The sequence below is a fragment of the Mauremys mutica genome, chromosome 3 (genome assembly GCF_020497125.1).
Source record: "Mauremys mutica isolate MM-2020 ecotype Southern chromosome 3, ASM2049712v1, whole genome shotgun sequence".
Taxonomy (NCBI): Eukaryota; Metazoa; Chordata; order Testudines; family Geoemydidae; genus Mauremys; species Mauremys mutica.
In genome coordinates, this window is record NC_059074.1 from 117414855 (window position 1) to 117435876 (window position 21022).

The 21022-nt window shown below is 40.1% G+C and overlaps 1 protein-coding gene across 1 annotated transcript in view; it reads right to left on the reverse strand.

The window, feature by feature from the left end:
- The window catches only part of NOX3 (NADPH oxidase 3), a 47473-nt gene extending 27069 nt beyond the window's left edge, over window positions 1–20404 (reverse strand). Inside the window, exons 1-7 of the mRNA XM_045009410.1 lie at window positions 20285–20404; window positions 19552–19647; window positions 19239–19349; window positions 18364–18448; window positions 12515–12660; window positions 4720–4901; window positions 2570–2699 (exon numbers count right to left, since the gene is read on the reverse strand). Coding sequence (XP_044865345.1) covers window positions 2570–2699; window positions 4720–4901; window positions 12515–12660; window positions 18364–18448; window positions 19239–19349; window positions 19552–19647; window positions 20285–20329 — 795 coding nt within the window. The 5' untranslated portion in view covers window positions 20330–20404. The remainder of the gene's footprint in view (window positions 1–2569; window positions 2700–4719; window positions 4902–12514; window positions 12661–18363; window positions 18449–19238; window positions 19350–19551; window positions 19648–20284) is intronic.
- Between the last annotated feature and the right edge of the window lie 618 nt (window positions 20405–21022).

Sequence of the window (21022 nt, forward strand, 5' to 3'; positions counted from 1 at the left end):
ATCTGCTCTAACCCCTCAGACAGAGACCAACACCTACAAAATCTCCACCAAGCATTCTCAAAACTACAGTACCCGCACGAAGAAATAAGGAAACAGATCAACAGAGCCAGACGTGTACCCAGAAGCCTCCTACTGCAAGACAAACCCAAGAAAGAAACCAACAGGACTCCACTGGCCATCACATACAGTCCCCAGCTAAAACCCCTTCAACGCATCATCAGGGATCTACAACCCATCCTGGACAATGATCCCACACTTTCACAGGCCTTGGGTGACAGGCCAGTCCTTGCCCACAGACAACTTGCCAACCTGAAGCATATTCTCACCAATAACTGCACACCGCACCATAGTAACTCTAGCTCAGGAACCAATCCATGCAACAAACCTCGATGCCAACTCTGCCCACATATCTACACCAGCAACACCATCACAGAACCTAACCAGATCAGCCACACCATCACCGGTTCATTCACCTGCACGTCCACCAATGTAATATATGCCATCATATGCCAGCAATGCCCCTCTGCTATGTACATCGGCCAAACTGGACAGTCTCTATGGAAAAGGATAAATGGACACAAATCAGATATTAGGAATGGCAATATACAAAAACCTGTAGGAGAACACTTCAACCTCCCTGGCCACACAATAGCAGATCTTAAGGTGGCCATCCTGCAGCAAAAAAACTTCAGGACCAGACTTCAGAGAGAAACTGCTGAGCTTCAGTTCATCTGCAAATTTGACACCATCAGCTCAGGATTAAACAAAGACTGTGAATGGCTTGCCAACTACAAAACCAGTTTCTCCTCCCTTGGTTTTCACACCTCAACTGCTAGAACAGGGCCTCATCCTCCCTGATTGAACTAACCTCGTTATCTCTAGCTTGCTTCTTGCTTGCATATATATACCTGCCCCTGGAAATTTCCACTACTTGCATCCGACGAAGTGGGTATTCACCCACGAAAGCTCATGCTCCAAAACGTCTGTTAGTCTATAAGGTGCCACAGAATTCTTTGCTGCTTTTACAGATCCAGACTAACACTGCTACCCCTCTGATACTTTATCATGAAAATTGAGCTTACAAATGTAGAATTATGTACAAAAAAAAACTGCTTTCAAAAATAAAACTGCTTTAGAGCCTACAAGTCCACTCAGTCCTACTTCTTGTTCAGCCAATCACTCTGACAAACAAGTTTGTTGACATTTGCAGGAGATAATGCTTCCTGCTTCTTGTTTACAATGTTACCTGAAAGTGAGAACAGGTGTTCTCATGGCACTCTTGTAGCTGGCATTGCAAGATATTTACGTGCTAGATGTATTAAAGATTCATATGTCCCTTAATGCTTCAACCACTATTCCAGACGAATTACATCCATGCTGATGATGGGTTCTGTTCGATAATGATCCAAAGCAGTGCGGACCGATGCACGTTCATTTTCATCATCTGACTCAGATGCCACTCGCAGAAGGTTCATTTTCTTTTTTGGTGGTTCGGGTTCTATAGTTTCCACATCAGAGAGTTACTCTTTTAAGACTTCTGAAAGCATGCTCCACACCCCGTCCCTCTCAGATTTTGGACGGCACTTCAGATTCTTAAACCTTGGGTTGAGTGCTGTAGCTATCTTTAGAAATCTCACATTGGTATATTTTTTGTGTTTTGTCAACTCTGCAGTGAAAGTGTTCTTAAAACGAACAACATGTGCTGAGTCATCATTCAAGACTGCTATAACATGAAATATATGACAGAATGCAGGTAAAAGAGAGCAGGAGACATACAATTCTATCTGAAGGAGTTGAGTCACAAATTTAATAAATGCATTCTTTTTTTAACAAGCATCATCAGCATGGAAGCATGTCCTTGGAATGGTGTCCAAAGCATGAAGGGGCATACGAATGTTTAGCATATTTGGCACGTAAATACCTTGCAATACCAGCTACAAAAGTGCCATGCGAACGCCTGTCCTCACTTTCAGGTGACATTGTAAATAAGAAGTGGTCAGCATTCTCTCCCGTAAATATAAACAAACTTGTTTGTCTTAGCAATTGGCTGAACAAGAAGTAGGATTTTTTTAATCACGATAAATTCTTTGAGTTAATTGCATGAGTTAGCTGCAATTAATCGACAGCCGTACTCTTTATATTTGTGTAATGTACACATCAAGCACATTCTTTATACTGAATAAATAATAAACAAACAGAAACAAAAATGCTGTAAATAATGGATTTATATACAGAAGGCTTGATTCTGAAATCCACAGTCTTCACTGGGAGTTTGCCTGACTAAAAAGGACTATACCAAAAACAATTATTAAGGAATAATGATACCTAGCATTTTTCATCTGTAGATGCTAGTGCGCTTTACAAAGGAGGTGAGCATCATTAGCCTCATATTTTAGAGGGGGAGACCAAGGCCCAGAAAAGTGCACTTGTCTGAGGTCACCCTACAAGCCAGCAGCAGACCAGGAATAGAACTCCAGCATCCTGAGTCCAGGTCACTGCTCTAGCTGGTGCCATTCTGCTTCCTCAAGAAAGGATATATATATAAAAAAGACATGAGCTTCATTCTTACCACAGGTTCACTGCCAGAAAATAGTGGCAACGGACATTGAGTGGCTTTCTCCCATTCTGAGTAGTGATCTTTACAATAGGTGACATTGTGCAGCAACAGACTCTGTGGTGTCTGACCTCGGACGAGCTGACTTAACACATAAAAAAAAGATATACAATTGATATGGTCTCTTTTGTTGTTCTGATATACTAGTATGTTAACAAATACTGTACTGAATGAAGAAATGGAAATATCTGAAAATATGGCAGCTGGTTTGTTGTCTTAATGTTGTTCTTTCAGATTGTTTCAACTATCCTCCTTCCACAAGGTATTTAGGTTTTTCATTGTCAACCCACCAAGTGCAGTGTTTATGCTATACTATAAGTATGTAGCAACACCACTGGCAGTTTGGAGAGTCAGTACAAGTAACAGTACAGTACTTGTCTGTGGATTGAGTCAGAAGGTAATCTCCTTGGAGCAGAGACCTTGTCCTCCTCTATATGTGAACAGCTGGTGTTGCTCAGAAAAATAAAATAATAGTCAATTTCTTTTCTTTGCAGCTTTAAGGTACATATTTAAAGAGCATCAAATAATTGTGAAGAGCCTTAATGAGATGCGTGGTTTTTTTGTTAACATATTTAAACTCTAACTTCTTTACACTAGAGAATTTGCAATGACGTGAATTTCCTTGAACATACCCTTCTCAGCTATTGAGTTTAAAATGTACCACAGCTGGTGCTGATTGTGGGTGAAGAAGAGGGGATAACGGGGCTAGGTCATATTATTGCCTTTCTTTATCCGTTTCAGATTTATTTGAGGCCAGATCATGCCAGGGATTAGAGGGGATAAAAGGTGCTTCCTTACTCCATTGTGCCAGTGTGCCACACTTCCTGTACAGAGGGGGCTCCATACAGCCACTGCATCTCTCCCTCTCTCAGGTGAACAGGAAGAAGCAAGAGGGGGTGGGGAGTAGGCGGAGCCTTGACTCTTGCCTCCCCGCACCTCCCAAGTGTGTCCAGTTGAGTAGCTATGCTGTGGACCAGGAAGTGTACTTGTGACATTTGATGCAGTTTACTCATGCCCAGGAGCAATAAGGAGAGTAGGAGGAAGACTGAACTCCCTGAGTCAGTCTCCCTCCCAAACTGCCCCTATCTACGAGATAGATCACAAACTGATGATTCAGCACTTTATTGTTATTTTCTATGGGGTCCTTTTTGGGATCACAGTGTGCAGGGGCGGCTCCAGGCACCAGCGCAGCAAGCGTGTGCCTGGGGCAGCAAACCGCAGGGGGCAGCCTGCCGGTTGCTGTGAGAGCAGCAGGCAGGCAGCTTTCGGCGGCGCGCCTGCAGGAGGTCCGCTGGTCCCATGGCTTCGGTGGCAATGAGGCAGTGGGGACGCCGATGGCACAGCACTGGCAGACCTCCTGCAGGCATGCCGCTGAATCCGCGTGACCAGCGGACCGCCTGCAGGCGCGCCATCAAAAGCCATCTGCCTGCCGTGCTTGGGGCGGCAAAAAACATAGACCCTCCCCTGACAGTGTGGCATTCTTAAGAATGCTGAAGAGCAGTTTACACTTCGCATATTTGAATAGGAGTGGATTGAAGTCAGTGGGTCTACTTGTAGAGTAATGTATTAATCCATTGCCTGTCATGCTAACCAATATTGTCTCATTGTTTTCTTGGGCTTCCCCACCAGTTTGTCTGTATCCATCTGTTGTTTTTTGGTTTGTACTTAGGTTGTAAGCTCTTTGGGGCAAGGACAGTCATTTTGTAAAGTGTTTGTACAGCACCTAACACGATGGGGTCCTGGTCCATGACTAGCACTCCTAGGCGCCATGATAATACAAATAAATAATATGAAGTAATAATATTAATAATAGGAATCATCAGTTTGAGAAATGGTATCACACTTTGTCCATGATGGATTAAGGGACCAAAAATAAGGAGGTCTCTTGGGTCTATCCACTCTGGTGCTTAGGTGCCAAAGTCCTGTTTTTAAGCACCCTTGTAATCCACAAAACTGCTGCTTGTCTGTTGCCTAAATCACACCAAATCCCCCACTCACACTCACTATCGTAGGTTTGAATCAGGTGTGATCCTAAAGTGTTGATATCATCATATATAATCACTTCATACCAGGCATATCATATATATATATGTTTATATACTCACCCCATACCATGGATAACCAGACCAATAAAGAAAACCATGAATAGGTGATGGGTATACCAGAACACCTCATAGAATGATCTTCTGATGATCTCTGTGGATGAAGTCATGATCAGAATGAAAGCCACAGTGATTATGACACCAGTTACTCCAGCTATGGTAGTTAGTATCTGTGTTGTTGTGTTCTAAAATAAGAATAAATTATTATGTACAGAGACTAAATCAAAGATGCAGCTTCGGTATAAGAATGAATGTAAGCAACAAACCAGACAAGGCAAAAAGATTAGAAGCTGCATGAAAAAAGATTATTTGTTCTGTTATCCATTTAGGTTTATTCCAGACATGAATGTAAATATTAACTGCAATTTGTCTGTTTCAGCAATTGATAGGAGGAAATGACATAATCCTGCTAGTTCTTGCATCTATTTTTGTTGTACAAGAGTGCCTCAGAAAAGAGAGAGAATAAATTAGTTGAGTTAAGAGTAGGTAAAAAAAGAGATAATAACCAGAACAGCACTGAAAAAAATCCACTATCATTTTGAGAGAGATAAATGAGGGGTGCTCAGTGGCCTACAGACTGTAGGAAGTATGGATCTGCTTTGTTCTTATTTCATTTTAACTTACATTATTTCAGGCAGCAATAGATGTCCCTGCCTGATAGCCTCACGTTCTGTTGCCACTGCTGTCTCCATGAGACATTCATTTTGACTGCAGGCTTCCAGAATTCCAAAAGAGCTGCAGACTAGAATTGAGGATTTACCCTTTCAGGGCTCTAAGCTGTTCTCTGCCAGGATGGATGATGCTATGCACACACTGAAAGACTCTCGTGCAACACTTTGCTCACTGGGTGTCTACACTTCTGCTACTAAAATGAAGCAATTTAAATCACAACACTACCTGAGACCATTGTTCCACCAGAGGCCCCAGTAGACAGAAGATCAAGACCTTCTTGATGTTACTTGCCATCTTCCATGGCAATGGGCCCTTCTCACCAGACATCTTGTACCTCAAAGCAGTCATTTTGAATCTTTAATTGAGGACAGCACACCAATTATATCTCCTCCTTTCGGGATCACAATGGTCCCTTTTGTATTGTACATGGCAGAAGATCATGTTGGACAAATAGGTACTCAGTACACTGGATATGTAATCCAGTTCATCTCCCTTCCTTTCCCCAACCCACTCTCCCCATCCCTTTTCAGAGAGTCTTCTTATGAGACCATGTTACTTTAAGAGCTATGGATTGGGCACAATAGAGTTGGGCATGATAGAGGATCCAGGAGGATTTTATTCCTGCTCCTTTGTGGTCCCAAAGAAATCTAGTGGCCTCTGCCCCATTCTAGATCTAAGAAAGCTGAACAAATTCATCAAGAAAATCAAATGCAGCATGGTCACCCTTGCTTATATTATCCCTTCCTTAAAGACTGGAATGCTGCCCTCAATTTATAAATGTATATGTCCACGTAGCGATACATCCTTCCCACAGGAAGTACCTTCAATTTCTGATAGCCATCAACCACTGCCTGTGCACAGTGCTTCCTTTTGGCCTGTCATCAGCTCCGAGCATTTTCACCAAGTTCATGGTGGTGGTAGAAGCCCACCTTCATTATCTGGACATTCAAATATTTCCTTACATGGATGATTGGTTAGATCAAGCAGCATTAAGGGATCATGTCCAAAACAGTGTCCTAGTCATCAGGCACGCGTTCTTCCATCAAGGTCTGAAAATAAGTTTGGACAAATCACAGCTATAAACAACTCAGCACATGACTTTTATAGGAGCAGACCTCAACACCAGAACAGACATAGCTATCTTCCACAGGAAGTCTTCCAATCTATAGCCTTCTTTTCAAAAATCCTCAAGTTCAATCCAACAATGACAGTGCAAGTCTCAGCCACATGCCTCAGGCACATGATTAACTCTGCATGCCAGACTTCACCTCTGTTGACTGTAGTCGTGGCTTCATTTGTATATTGACCTTCTAGGCATCTGCTGGACATGCAGTTTGTGTATCAGTGCAAGTGCTTCAGTCTCTGGATTGGTGAATGGATCGGCAGAATGTATACAAGTGAGTTCCATTTCTGTCCCCAGAACTGATTATGTCTCTGGTTACAGATGAGTCTGTCAAAGGCTGGGGGGGGGGGGGCGGCATCTTCGTCAACTTCAGGCTTAAGCTCACCTCAGGAAATTTTCCTCCATATAAACATGCTGGAGCTCAGGGCCATACATTGGGCTGGCAAAATATTTATGCCCACATCAAAAATTGGGTGATTCAAGTTCTCATGGACAATACGACTGCTATGTTTTACATGAACAAGCTGGGAGGGACAAGGTCATCTCAGTTGTGTCAGGAGGCTATCCTCTTGTGGAATCTATATACTCAACACTAAGTTTCTTTGAAGGCCTTCCATTTTCCAGGAGTGAGAAACACTCTCCTGAATTCTCTCAGTAGGGTTTTCATAGACTAACATGAGTGGTTGATCAGGATGGATGTTATCTTTCAGGTTTTCCACCACTGGGGGTACCCACTAATAGAATCATTCATGACAAACCTCAATAACAAATGCATGAGATTTTGCCCAAAGGTGGATTGCAACCCCAGTTCCACCACAGATCCTTTTCTTCTTCCCTGATTCAGCCATCTTCTATATGCATTCCCTTCTGATCATTTCATTCCGAGGGTCCTGAGGAAGCTAAAACAAGATAGAGCATCACTAATCCTCATTGCACTAGTATTGGTTCATGGATCTGTATCAGCTTTCCATCAGGTCACCGATAATTCTACTGCTGGTCAGGGATCTTCTGTCTCCAAACTAGGGCATCTGAACCTTGAATCGCTCCATCTTATGGTGTGGATGATCTCTGGTTAAATATTCAAGAGAAACTGTGCTCCTGAGAGGTTTGGGCCGTCTTAGTGAACAGCAGAACAGAATCCACTAAAGTCACATACGCAGCAAGATGTAAGAGATTTTCGATTTGGGCATGCTCACATCATTTATTTCCCCATCACACAGAAGTCACATATATTGGATTATCTTTTGCATCTCAAATCATCAGGCCTTTCAAATAGTTCTGTCAGAGTTCACCTGGCTTCTATTCCTACATTACATCTGCCAATAGACAATTTTCCCATTTTTTCTCATAGAGTCATAGACTTTGAGGTCAGTAGGGGCCATCATGATCATCTAGTCTGACCTTCTGCACATTTCAGATCACAGAATCTCACCCACCCACTCCTGTAATAGACTCCTAACCTCCGGCTGAGTTACTGAAGTCCTCAAATCATGATTTAAAGACTTCCACTTGTTTCTCAGTTTCTGAAGGGCCTGGTCAAGGTTTATTCTCCTGTGTCTGATTCCGTACCTATTTGGGATTTGAATCTAGTGCTTTCCAAACTGATAGGACCTCCCTCCAATCTATGGATATGACTTCATTATCTTTGTTGTATATGAAGATTGAGTTTTTGGTGGCAATTATTTCCATCAGTAGGGTTTCAGAGCTTCAACCTCTTTTAGCTTACCCTCCTTTTACGGTCTTTTATAAGGTCAAGGTGTCCCTTCTAGGCCACATCCTAAATTTATACTCAAGGCACTGTCAGCTTTCCACTTATATCAAACAATTACTCTTACGGTGTTTTTTCTCCAAACCCCATGTATCTAAGGCTGAGGAGGCTCTCCCTAACTTAGATGTTCAGTGAGCCATGGCTTTTTACTTGGACTGCACTAGATTCTTCATCCCAGCTCTTTGTAAGCTATGCAGTGTCATCTCAGTGAATCTCACACTGGGTCTCTGACTATGGCCTTGTCTACACTTGCAAGTTACAGTGGAATAAAGCAGGCCCAGGCACTCTAGCTCACTCCCCGTCCACACTGGCAAGGCACATAGAGCGCTCTGACTCCACAGCTACAGCGCTGATGATACTCCAACTTGGCGAGCGGAATAATGTTTGCTGCATCCCCGCTGGAGCACCGTGGCGCCAGTGTGAATGAGGTGTTGTGTTACTGCACTGTGATCAGCCTCTGGAAATGTCCCATAATCCCCATAAGTCAAGTGGCCACTCTTGTCATTGTTGTGAAATTGGCAGCAGGCATGCGGAAATGCCCTTTCAAAGCTCCGTTTTGGAGAAGCCGTCTGCTTATCAGCTCCAAGAAAAAGCAAACATTTACTGTTTGCTTTGAGTGAGTGAGAGAGAGGCGGGGAGGGGAAGGGGGGTCTGAACTTACAAGACAGCATGTTGACACACTCTCAGCACCCCAAAAATCCACTCTCTCTCCCCCACATACACACAACACACTCCCTGTCACACTCCACCCCCCCCTTTGAAAAGCACGTTGCAGTCACATGTGTGCGGGGATAGCTGTCCATAATGCACCGCTCCCAATGCTGCTGCAAGTACCGCAAATGTGGCCACGCCAGTGCGCTTGCAGCTGTCAGTGTGGATGGACTGCAGCACTTTCCCTACTGCGCTCTGCGAAGGTGGGTTTAACTCACAGCGCTGTACATCTGCAAGTGTAGCCATGCCCTATATCAAGCTCTGTTACAACCTTACTAAAGTCTCTCCTCCATTGAGAATAACTGCTCCCTCTTCCAAGGCTCACTCCACTACATCAGCATGTGATGGGGTGTACCAACACCACATTGGGGCCAGCGGGACCAGACAAATCACTGTGGACCCAGGGGACTCACTCCCCATGCCTGCTGGAAGAGACAGATAAAAGGAGGCAGCCCAGCTCAGTTGGGGCTGGCGGAGGAGGAGGAAGGACATGTTCTGCGGGCTCCTGTAGAGGAACCAGTGACTGTCCAGGTTGTTGGGACTGTGGACCCAGACTACGCTGTGAATGACCAGCCAACCTTGGAGACTGACTGGGATGCTGAACTGCTGCCAACCAAGAAGATGCCTGAAATGGGCCTTATGTATTAGAAGCCAATGCTCAACAGGGAATTTTATGGCTTTCTAGAGCCTGGGTTCCTCTGCCCTCTGTCCCCTGCACTGTCACTACGCGTGGCCACCGAGGGCCCTAGTTGGAGACTGAGTGTTTGCTCTGCCCCGTCCCACGGGCTACAGACTGTTTGCTTGGTCTGCCCTGTCCAGAGAGTCAGACCCCTCAACTACTATTGTTTGCCCCAGCCAGGATGTTCGAGACTGAGCATTTGCTTTCCCACACTCCAGGGACTATGGACTGCTTAGTTACTTGGCCCCACAGTCCCTCCCATCACAATTGTTTGACCCAACAGAGAATCCCGATGATTGTATGACCAACTCCACACTGGGCCAACAGGGGTGGCCCCACTCAATATCATAGAATCTCAGGGTTGGAAGGGACCTCAGGAGATCATCTAGTCCAACCCCCTGCTCAAAGCAGGACCAATCCCCAGACAGATTTTTACCCCAGTTCTCTAAATGACCCCCTCAAGGATTGAATTTACAGCCCTGGGTTTAGCAGGCCAATGCTCAAACCACTGAGCTATCCCTCCTCCATGACACAGCATTTCTGAGTAATGTCCCAATAGGTCATATATGCAAGGCAGCAGCGTGGTCTGTGCATACTTTCTCTACTCATTATGCCATCATTCAGACCTCTCTTGACAAATTGGTGTTACAATCCCTCTTCAGATGATCCAAAGTCTCTCTACCTGCAAAGTCACCTACAGTGGAAGGTATATATGCATAATCTCTCAAAGGAGAAAAAAAGGTTATTTACCTTGCAGTAACTGTTGTTCTTTGAGATGTGTTGTGCATATATATATTTCATGACCCTCCCAACTTCCCTCTACTTTGGAATTATTACAGCCATGTGAAGGACTGGAGAGGGAAGTGGCAAAGATGCCCATTTTATGCCCTTCCCTGAAAGCACGAAGAGAGCAGTGGTGCATGTGCCACCTAGTGTTACTGCTGGCATATCCAACTCGAATGCACTGGCACGCGTGCACACACACCTACAGTGGAATGTGTATGTGCACAACACATCTCAAAGAACAACAGATACTGCAAGATAAGTAACCATTTTCATACAGTGTAACTGAAGGCCTAACGTGGCCTGCAGACCCTAGATTACTGTGGATGATGCACAAGAATGAAAGAACCCAGCTTGACTTCCAGATCCCGAGTTGACTTTGTAGGGTTAGAATTAGAAAAAAACATATTTTTACTTGTAAAGTGAACTTATTTGATATGGAAGTGCTGGAGAGGTGATAAGTTCCACAGTGCCATTTTTAGAGTTGAACTACTCTCAGATGTTCAGACTTGACAGCACAGAGTATATTTTCAAACTGGTGTCTGAGATGAATATGTTCAGATCCTATTACATGTGAACAGGATTGATCTAGATGACATTTTGACCATTTACACTACACTGGCCAGTTTGAATGTTGAGATGAAACAATGAAAAATGTCAAAGACTCTTAGTGCGCTGCTACTGCAGAGGCATAACTAAACTGAAAAGAATACTTGAATTACTGCTCTCAGAACTTTCTTCTGTAAAGGTGGAAGAAATCCTTTGTTTGAATTTATTCAGAAAGACAGACTTATCCAGAATGTAGAGACAGATGCAAGTGGGCAATAAAAGAAATGTAAAAATAATTATCAAAAGATTAAAATATAGGCTACATACATTTAGTATTATTATTTAAGAGGTTTGGAAAGGTCATCAGGAAATTTACTTCACTGTGTTTGGGAGAGTAGGCTTACCTCAGAAAAATGGGAGTAAACCACCAAAGGGTGTTGGGCCCCCTCTAAAACCTACAAACTCTTCTTCTTCAATCAGTGGTGAACACATCACATGTGCATCTGGTGACTGTGGGTAGAGTGTCCCAGCCAGGGCTCTAAACTCTAGAATTTTCTTTACCCATGGGTCTGAGAGACCTGCCTGGATTGCCAACGTTCAGGTCAAGGCCATGTATGTTCAGGCCTTTGATGCTAGTGGAGTAGTTTTTTTATTTGCTTGATGTGTATGAGATTTGATTTTTCTTTCTTTTAGCAGATGAAATAGTCACTGTCAGTTGAAAAATAATTAATACAATAATATCATAACTTTACACTTGCAAAACAATGTAAATACACAGATTTATGCTTGCCCTTCCACCTTCAATCCAGATGCTTATTTTCCCATTCCTGGCTCTCTACTTAGCACCTATAATTCTCATTATATTTGAAGTATGTGACATTATACACAAGCAAGCAAATAACACCAGTGTGAACAATGGTATAATGCAATAACTATAAAAATAAAATCAACTAGCTGCAGCCTGAACTCATTGAGGAAAAAAATCTACTGTTGTTTACACTGGTATAAAATCAAGAGCAAGTCCACCAGAGTCAATGAAGTTACTCCCAATGTACACCAATTAACAATGAGTAGAAGCTAGCTGCAAATTAAGGAAACCTTGCAAAACCACTGTGAGAGCCTAACACCAGCTGTGAAAGAAGTTTCATTATGTACTATTATTATTTTTATTTTAAAATATTGTTCTCTCTTTTTCTTGTCAGAGGTGGTTAGCCATATTTCATATATCAATAGCTTACAGGTTTAATAAATTTTCAACTAATAATACTCATCATCTACACCCCACTTATCTCCTCCCTAAACTAATTTAAATAGTAAACACATTTCTCTGAGCTGGAAAACCTGAAAAGTGCATTTTTTTAGCTATTGTTTTCAGCTGAAATTCAGGTTAATCTTTGACAGCATCTCCTAGCTCTGCTTAAAAGGTATTGAAATATAGTTTTATCAATAAAATAACCTGCAGAGGACAATTTTTCAGATAAGGAAAGCCAGCAAGCACCTAATGACAACTTACCACTTCATAGCTTCTAATTGGGTTCAAGTAGCTTTCATTTGGTGTTTTGCCAATGCCAGAAAGTTTATTCTGCAACCCCCCTGCTTCCTTCGATTGACTTATATGATATCGCTCTATGTTGACCAGATGTGCAACAATATGGATGACTGTTTGAAAGAGATAGTTATGCAAACAGAAGTTAAAGTTGTATATTTACACATGCCAGCATCATTTTATTAACTATGACATGAAACATTTAAAAAGTCTCTTTGTGGATTAAGATCTTTACACAGTAATCAACAACAAAAATAGACTTTTTTCAGTGTGTAATACATGGCAACCAGTTATGTTCAAAGTATAAAATGGAATAACAGCTTCAACATAATCTTCCCATGTTTGTGGTCCCGATGATGTCATTTCTTGTGTTCCCAAATGTACTGCCCTTTAGCTTTTGGTGCCATGGAAAGGTGTGCTCTTGAAAATAGGAATGATACACCATAAAATTGATTGGTTTCACTCAAAATTAGGCATGTTCCCTTGCTAAAATGTTTATAGAGCCTTTCACTTCAATGGCACGTATGCAAATTTTATTAATGTCAGAAGTAACACATAATTGGTGCCACCTAATAAGTGTTTTCAGAGGTCTTAATTCCTGTTGGACAAAGAAACTACCACATCACAAAACGACGACAAATGCAATGGGTGATTCCAAAGGGGAACCCCAGGATTGAATAGTCATAACCTATTCCCCCCAATAAGTGAGTCCTTCAGTGTCAGGTTCAGTTAGGGCAGCATGGGGAAAGCCTAAATTGCAGCTCCCACTGCTGTACCTCTTCTGTGAAAAAGAAAACAACAGATTTCCACTATAGTTTATCTAAGACATTTAGCTCTAATCATTGTAAAAATGTTATTTGGTATCAGCAGCACATTATTCTTTTCTTCTACCATAATCAGAGTTCTATTCCCAATGCAAACACATCCTACCAGACTCATGTTTTGGGGATCTTACTAAGAAATCTACTTAGACCTAGAATTTTCTTCCTTCTGATGGGTGACAATCACTCCAACTTGTACCTGACAGATATAGCACAAGTCTTCTAGCATGAGCCAGACTGTGCTTTCCTGGAAGTTACTTTGTGCAAGATGTTAACATACAAAATATAATCCTATACAGAAAAAATATTAAAATTCAAACAAATGCATTCAGAATGTTGATTTCCCTGGGTCTTCTATGATCTTAAGTACTGGCTTGAGTTTTATTAGATTTGTGCTTCTGATAGTTTCTTGTGTGCCACTAGAAGAAAAAAATAATTCAATCTAAAAGTGAATTATAGCAGGCTAGTAAGAGTAATGCAAACTTCTAATTCCATTTTCAGTGTGGTTCCTTTAATGCACAATAGTTGTAGCAAAGTAAAAAGTCTGGCACCAGACACGTTGCCATTAGCTAAAACATTTTATATCTCTATAGTGCATTTTGTGGAGTTTCCTAAGATCTACAGTGTGTGGAATTTGCTAAGTACTTTCAAAAGCCACTGTACAAATTCCTGAAATTTATGAGCATTTTTTATTGCTCCCAATTTATTCATTATGGGTACAGAGCTTAGAATGCTTCATCTATAATTTGTTTTTACCAGTATTTTCCCACCGCTCATGAGTAAACATATACTATGGGCAAAATTCTGCATTCCTTACTCAACCAAAATTTCCTTTGACATCAGTGGGAGTTTTGCCTGAGTAAGGGCTGCAGGATTTAGCCCTTTTTATTAGTAAAATCTGGAACCTTAGAAATGGTATGCAAGTGTAGTAATTTGCATGCTAGCCTTTACATTTTTCCTCTAGTCCACCACTGAGTTCAAATCACATGCTTTTATTGAGGGGACAAAAAAGGAAGAGGGCTGCAATTAGAGTTCAGTGTCCATAGTGCATCTTAAAAATAATTTAAAAAAGAACAAAAAGAAATGTAATATAATTACATTCTTGTAAGTCTGGCCAATTTAGTTAGTCTTGTTCAGCCAATTCTGCTGTCAGTGAAGCATATACACCTCTCATTGAACTAAATAGAAATTGCATGTGCTTATCTAAGGGCATGTGCTTATCTTTCTTTTTCTGCATGCCTGCCTAGGATAATAATCATTTTGAAGTTAGTGCCTACTAATTAACCATCTTGGTATTCCCACTATTATAAACTCAAAGGGTCAAAATCTTGTCCTTTGTAACCTCACTAAGTCAGTGGTCTTGCCTAAGTCTGTGAATGCTTCAGTTAACTGACCCTAAGTTTTATAGCAGCATCACCTACTCTGCTTTCTGTTGTCACAGGATTGTTCCTTTTGAACTTCAAGAAAAATCAAAATCATATCTTTTAATATATTAAATTATGAATCTGTGTAATACAACCAATGTATAAGCATACCGAGCCCAGCACACTATCTGATATATTTTGATATTAAATTCCATACATTCTCAATTTTGGATTTTTTTATTTGTTTGTTTTATTAACTTTGTTCCCAATTTAAAGCTTTTCTGCATAATAAAGGTGAGGGATGGTGAGAGCTTTGCATTATATTGTGCTCAGAAATACTGGGAATATAGAATCTTGTCTTCCCTGATTTTTTCTGGAGGACTAAATTAGGACTGGAGATAGAGCTATTTTAGAAAATTCGGGGTAGGTTTTTAATATTAAAGCTAAGCAGAAAAAGCCAACCCTTTCAGACTACCTTTATGTCATAAAGAAGTAAAAATAAAATATTTTTTCTTTCTTTTTCTTTTGTAGGTTACCTTTAAAACCAGCACTAATATTATGACACTCTAGTTTCAGATTTTAGGTTTTTTTAAAGAGGGGGGAACTGTAAGATTTGTAAATATATAAATTTACTTTCTTTTGAGGAAGAAAATGAATATGAGAGAAATTGTCTGAAACATTATTTGCTCCTCTCTTATAAAGATCTTTAGGTTCAAGTTACTATTTTTTAACTGAACTATCCCATGTGAATTAGAATATCTTGAATGATCTGTGTGGATCAAGTTGAGAGAGTATGAAACTACGATTTTATTCTACAGGTCTATAGGGAAGATTTATTAGAGCGTGAGTAACTCCTAAGCCGCTCTTATCATAGACAGGTATGAAGAAAGTCAGGAAGCCACACTAAGCAGAATTCCCTTTATTGAATTTTCAGTGATGCCCTTTGATTATAGATAACATTGTTTCCTCTTTCTTTTTCTTCCAACTTACCTACTTCCACCAGGCTCTAATTACACCTAGCCAATTGAAGCCTACAGTTGAATTTGTATAAGAACTGATGAAAAATTAAAGATTGGTATGGAAACTTAGCTACAAACTTTCCCCAAGACCACAAAAACCTCTGCCAAGCTAGTCTACTGTTTGAGAAGTAAGATAATAGACTAGATTAATAATATTGCTCTGATTATCTTTAGCATGCTACTAAGTGAAAGTGCTAAAATAATAATTAAAAAGCAGAGACAAATACTTGTGATATTTTATTATTAAACAAAAAATGATTTCCAACTTTATATTGTTCAGATATCAAGCTCAGTGATTTGATCAGCAAATTAGTTTAGCTTCCTACTGCCATATTTGAAACCATAGGAGAAAATTTACTTGTTAGAACAACTAACTAGAAAATTTCCAATGGTCTTGTGTGGTACTTGATTGTACTAACTATAATGCTTTTCAGCATACAAAAAAGAATTTGACAATTATGACTGAAATATTTCCCATTTTTCTCTGCACATCATCTTAATATTGCTAAATATTATAACAAGGAACTCCATATACTTATGGGTAACAGCTTATAGTGCAAACAGATAAATGTGATTTTCCACACAATGTACAGATGTAGACTAAAAGTTTAATATTGGGAGTTTTCTGTAGCATTTAATTTTGTATTTTAAACAACTGAGTTTCTGGCCCTTCTTAACACAAAGGATATCAGAATGAACTCAGTATTTCCCAAACAAAATATTTTTCTCACTTGTTTTTAAAAGGAAACATGAGTTTGTAAGTTGTAATGTTTCACTATTCAGATGTCCTTTTGTTTTGATGTTTTCTTTTTTCAATCTCATCATCAGTTTCCCCCTATAGATAGTCAGGATTAAGTACTGGCTTTCTGGTACTTGACAACAACTGTTGTGTGTAAATCTCTAGAATTACTGAAATTATAAAGTAAACACTTTTCTGATAACCCTGCATTTCAAAAAATGTCCAGTTTAACACACTAGCAAACATTTTTACACTAATATAAAAAACAAAAATAAAAAGGGCTTAATTGACAGTGTAATTTTACTCACATTTTGGAGCACGACAGAAATTATACACCAAATAGAAGTTGGTTGATTTACAGTGCTGGGTTGATATGTTAATTAAAGGGAAAAAATGTTGCATTCTCTAGCAATATGATCTATGCTGAAAATGAACTCTGATAAGTGAATGGACATGACAGATAAGCAAGTCAGCCTAATATACTAGAAAATACATATTCCACCTCCTCTACTTTCCCTTCTGACTACTTTAACATTACATCCAAAAGATAAAATTCAGCTCTTGGATCTTAATGGAGGATCCTGATTCCATATTCTGCTCTCCCTCCGTGGAAAGGTTAATGTCAGATACATGCATGGGAAAGCAGATCCTTCATACAGAAAGACCAGAATATTAGAGTCAAGATCAACCATGACATTCTGAGCAGAATTCTGACAGTAAAATTTATTGTGGCTGTAGCAACCTTAATTAACCCCTTCATTTCTCCTGCTTTACCCTCCCCCCCAAATATCCTTTTGTAAGGCCAACAGATCCCACTTGTAGGCGGGTGGGATTGAACTGGTGGTCCCTGGAGCTTAGTGCATGAGCTTCTACTGCATGAGCTAAAAGTCTTATGCCTGTTAGCTAAGGGTGTAGAGCAGACTCTTTAAACTCTCTCTCTCAGTGGTTTTGGTGCCGAGGGGACAGAACATCACACCCAGGAAGTGTGTGGGTTACACTCTCTCAAGGATTTGCTAAATGTTACTGAAGTCAGGTCTTTACACTAGGCAGTAAGTTTCTAAAGCTTGATGGAACTATTAGAAGGGTAACCTTTAGGCACTATTGCAGCTGAAATGTTATAAACTCTACCAAAGCAAAAACTAGAATTTTGTGCACAATAGTGGCCAGCAGGAAGGATTCCTGTGATATTTAAAGTTTCACTCACTAAATGGTCATACTATAGCAGTGAGTGTATCAGAGTTTTTTATGCAGACACAGTAGCAAAATGAAGACAAACACATGCATGGAATTAAGCAGGAGGCTGCAACTTTTATTAGACTTTAGCACAGCAGAGGAGCGCTACGCTCTAATCACTCATACGCTCCTATACCAGGCATTTAACTGGCTCTAGTGCAGGAGTTACGGAGCTCCTTACCCTATAACCCACAACTCAGGGTAGGCTGTCCTCAGGACTCGGCTCTCCCTAAGTTCTAGCACCCTCTCTGCCATCTGGAGGATTTCATGAACCCAAGGCCCATCACCAAAATCCCAGGTCTTTTACCTCTGGGACCAGTTCATTTTATTCTCTTAACTGCGCTGGAAACCAGTGCTGAAGGATGCTCCTCATGGCCCCTGTGCCTGGTTAAATCCTTGGAACTGGGGAATGCTGGGCAATCAGCACCCGCTTCTCCTCAGCTGGCTAATGGGTGCCAGAAACTGCCAGCAGGAGGAGCTACCTAGTGTCTCTTAGTCTTAGTGGATGTCTGACCCTATCAAGTTCCCCCAACCTGTTGAGGCAGGTGGATGGCATACAGAGATTACAATATTAGGTAGAATCACTATATCATTACTAAGCAACAATTGAAAGACAAACCAGGAAAAATAGAAAACTTACTTGCATTTACAGCTATTCCATAGGCAACTATCTTATGAAATGTGAGGTTTTTGTCAAGTTGTCTCCTCAGTGCTCCTCTACAACACTTGGCAAAAAAGCAAAACTAATTTTACAAGTTATAGTTAACTCAATTTACTATTTCCAACTCACACATAGGGAAAAGGGGATGGTGAGTTCAACAGCTTTTTTTTTTTTAATTAAGCAATTGCATGCTACATATTGACATGATTTATTCAAGTATTTTTCACAGGGATTCAGTACACTTGGGGGTTGAATGGCAGAAATCCAGTGGCAACCAATTATTGAATAAGGTCTTGATCGTGTAAGTTCTTATGTAGTGCATAAAGAGTGTGCACATTATTACAGTATTGCCAACTCCTGTGATTTTATTGCAAGTCTAGAAATGTTTGGGTTTTTTCTTAAAGCCTTGCCTCCTGAAATCATGTGAGTATGTGAGAATCTCAACTTTCATTGGAGTCATGAGGCTTCACCTGTGTGTTCCTCACTTTGGCCTTCATCTTGCCACTAGACAGGAGTAACATGATGGATACACAGCAACGTTCTCCATTAATGCAAGTTGAATTCCCCTATATTCCTTGTCTACACCGTCACATTTTACTTTGTGCTTATATGCACAACACTTTGCATCACCAGTATTATGCAGAATCTAGCCCTAAATAGTGTTGCCTCTAAAGCTACAAATGATTAGTCTCCTTTTAATTATGGGCATATAATAACAGTGTAAACAATAATAACTCAGAACTAAATGCACAGATTTTTCTAACAATTACATTCCTTTGAAATTTTTGATTTGGATAACATTGATGAGCTATAGAAATAGAAAATAATACATGGATTTCAAAAACTGTACTTACAATGCTTGTTCCTCTTATGAATGAAATAAGGTTTCTACTGACTGGTAGCAGGATTAACATGCAGTTAAAATTAAGGCATGTTGCAGAAGCTCTCGCCCAAGCCAGTGTTGACTGTACACATAATGGTATAAAAAATTATATTACAAATTTGGGGGTAGGTTAAAGAAGAAAGGAAACATATTAAAAAGCAAGTCTCTCATTTGGAAAAATTACTCAGTATCTGCAAAATTAGTACAGTAGAGGCTGATAATAAAATATGCATGTTACAACATTCTCCTTTGAGAAGGTGCTTAGCAGTCTAACTCATACTTACACCCAGCATAACCCGTGTATAAAGGTAAGCATCATCTTCTTCATACCAGTGGAATGTGTCAATAAACAGATATAAATTCAATCCCAGCCACACCAGCTACAATAAAAATGGGGGGCGGTTAAGTGATTAATGACACCTTGGATATTTTACTGCATATTAAATCATTTGTGGTATTCTTTCAAAAGGACCTGGGGAGTATTTCAATACCAGTATGAAACATAGTTCTAGAAGATCACAGAAGTTAGAAATGGAAAATACCTATCAGACTGAGTCTATCTTTTGGCAAATGCAGGATATAGTCCCCCAATAGAGGACATATCATCACATAATAAATGTCAGATAGTACACTTGTTCTTAGGTATAAGATGTAGCATGGTAGTGTATGTGTTTGCAAAAGGCAATAACAATGAAAACTAAAGACTTCCAGAAGTGAAAAGAGTTGGGAAGATTGATGGAACTCCCTTACCCAAAAAATCAGAAAATAATTCAGAGCACAATTTCAAATACAATTATAAACTACTGTTCCCTTAATCTGAGAAGTAAAATGCTTAAAAAATATAGTAAGACATTAAATTGTTATAAAGGCTATTTATAAAAGTTGTTGAATATTTTATACAGGTTTTACATTTCACTTGTTCATTTACTGTAAGCAAACCATAAAAAACCTCTTAAACAAGCTTAAAATACTTATATATAGCCAATTAGTTTTTTTTAATACTAAAGAGATACTTACTAATAACAGAACTGACAGACTTTCACTGAAAATCCAGCATCCCATCTTGATTGCCACTCTTTTATGTTAATAGCAATTCACTCTTGCGTTATAACATAACCTGAGTTCTCTGTACATTCCTCAAGGTTTTCTACTAATACTTTTTGTCCTGAGATCTTAATAAGCACCTACCGGGAGCTGCAGCTCTCTCTAGGAATTTTCTAATTAAGGACTTCCTGCTAAGAGCAGATCACCAAACTGACATGCCTTATGACCTGTGTAAATACAAAGCTGCTCCGTGTCCAGTGATTCCTCTTTCAAAAGTTATTTTACAGAAAATGAGAGCTGGGTTCATTAAATTATCCTCATTTATCATTCTGGGTTGGCTTTCACCACAGGTTCAGCAGAAATTAACATAATTCTTCATGATGTAAGTTGTTAAAATACCAAACAGGAGGGAGTATTCATTATGTCTATATCTTAAACACCCAAAATTATCTTAAAAGAACTTGATGGCTGCAAAATCAAGCACTCAAAAGTTAGGAAATGCCAGAATAAAAGTTGCCTATACAACCTTAATACAGACCCTTTGTGAGTATGTATTATGATACAGACCTTAATTACATGATCAGACTAACACAGCTACCCCTCTGATACATGATCAGATACTATTTTTTCCTCACAAAACCCCTGCTTAATTCAGAGCACAAGATGGACAGTGCTCATTTAGTGAGGCGCTATTCAGTATTTTGTTTTATC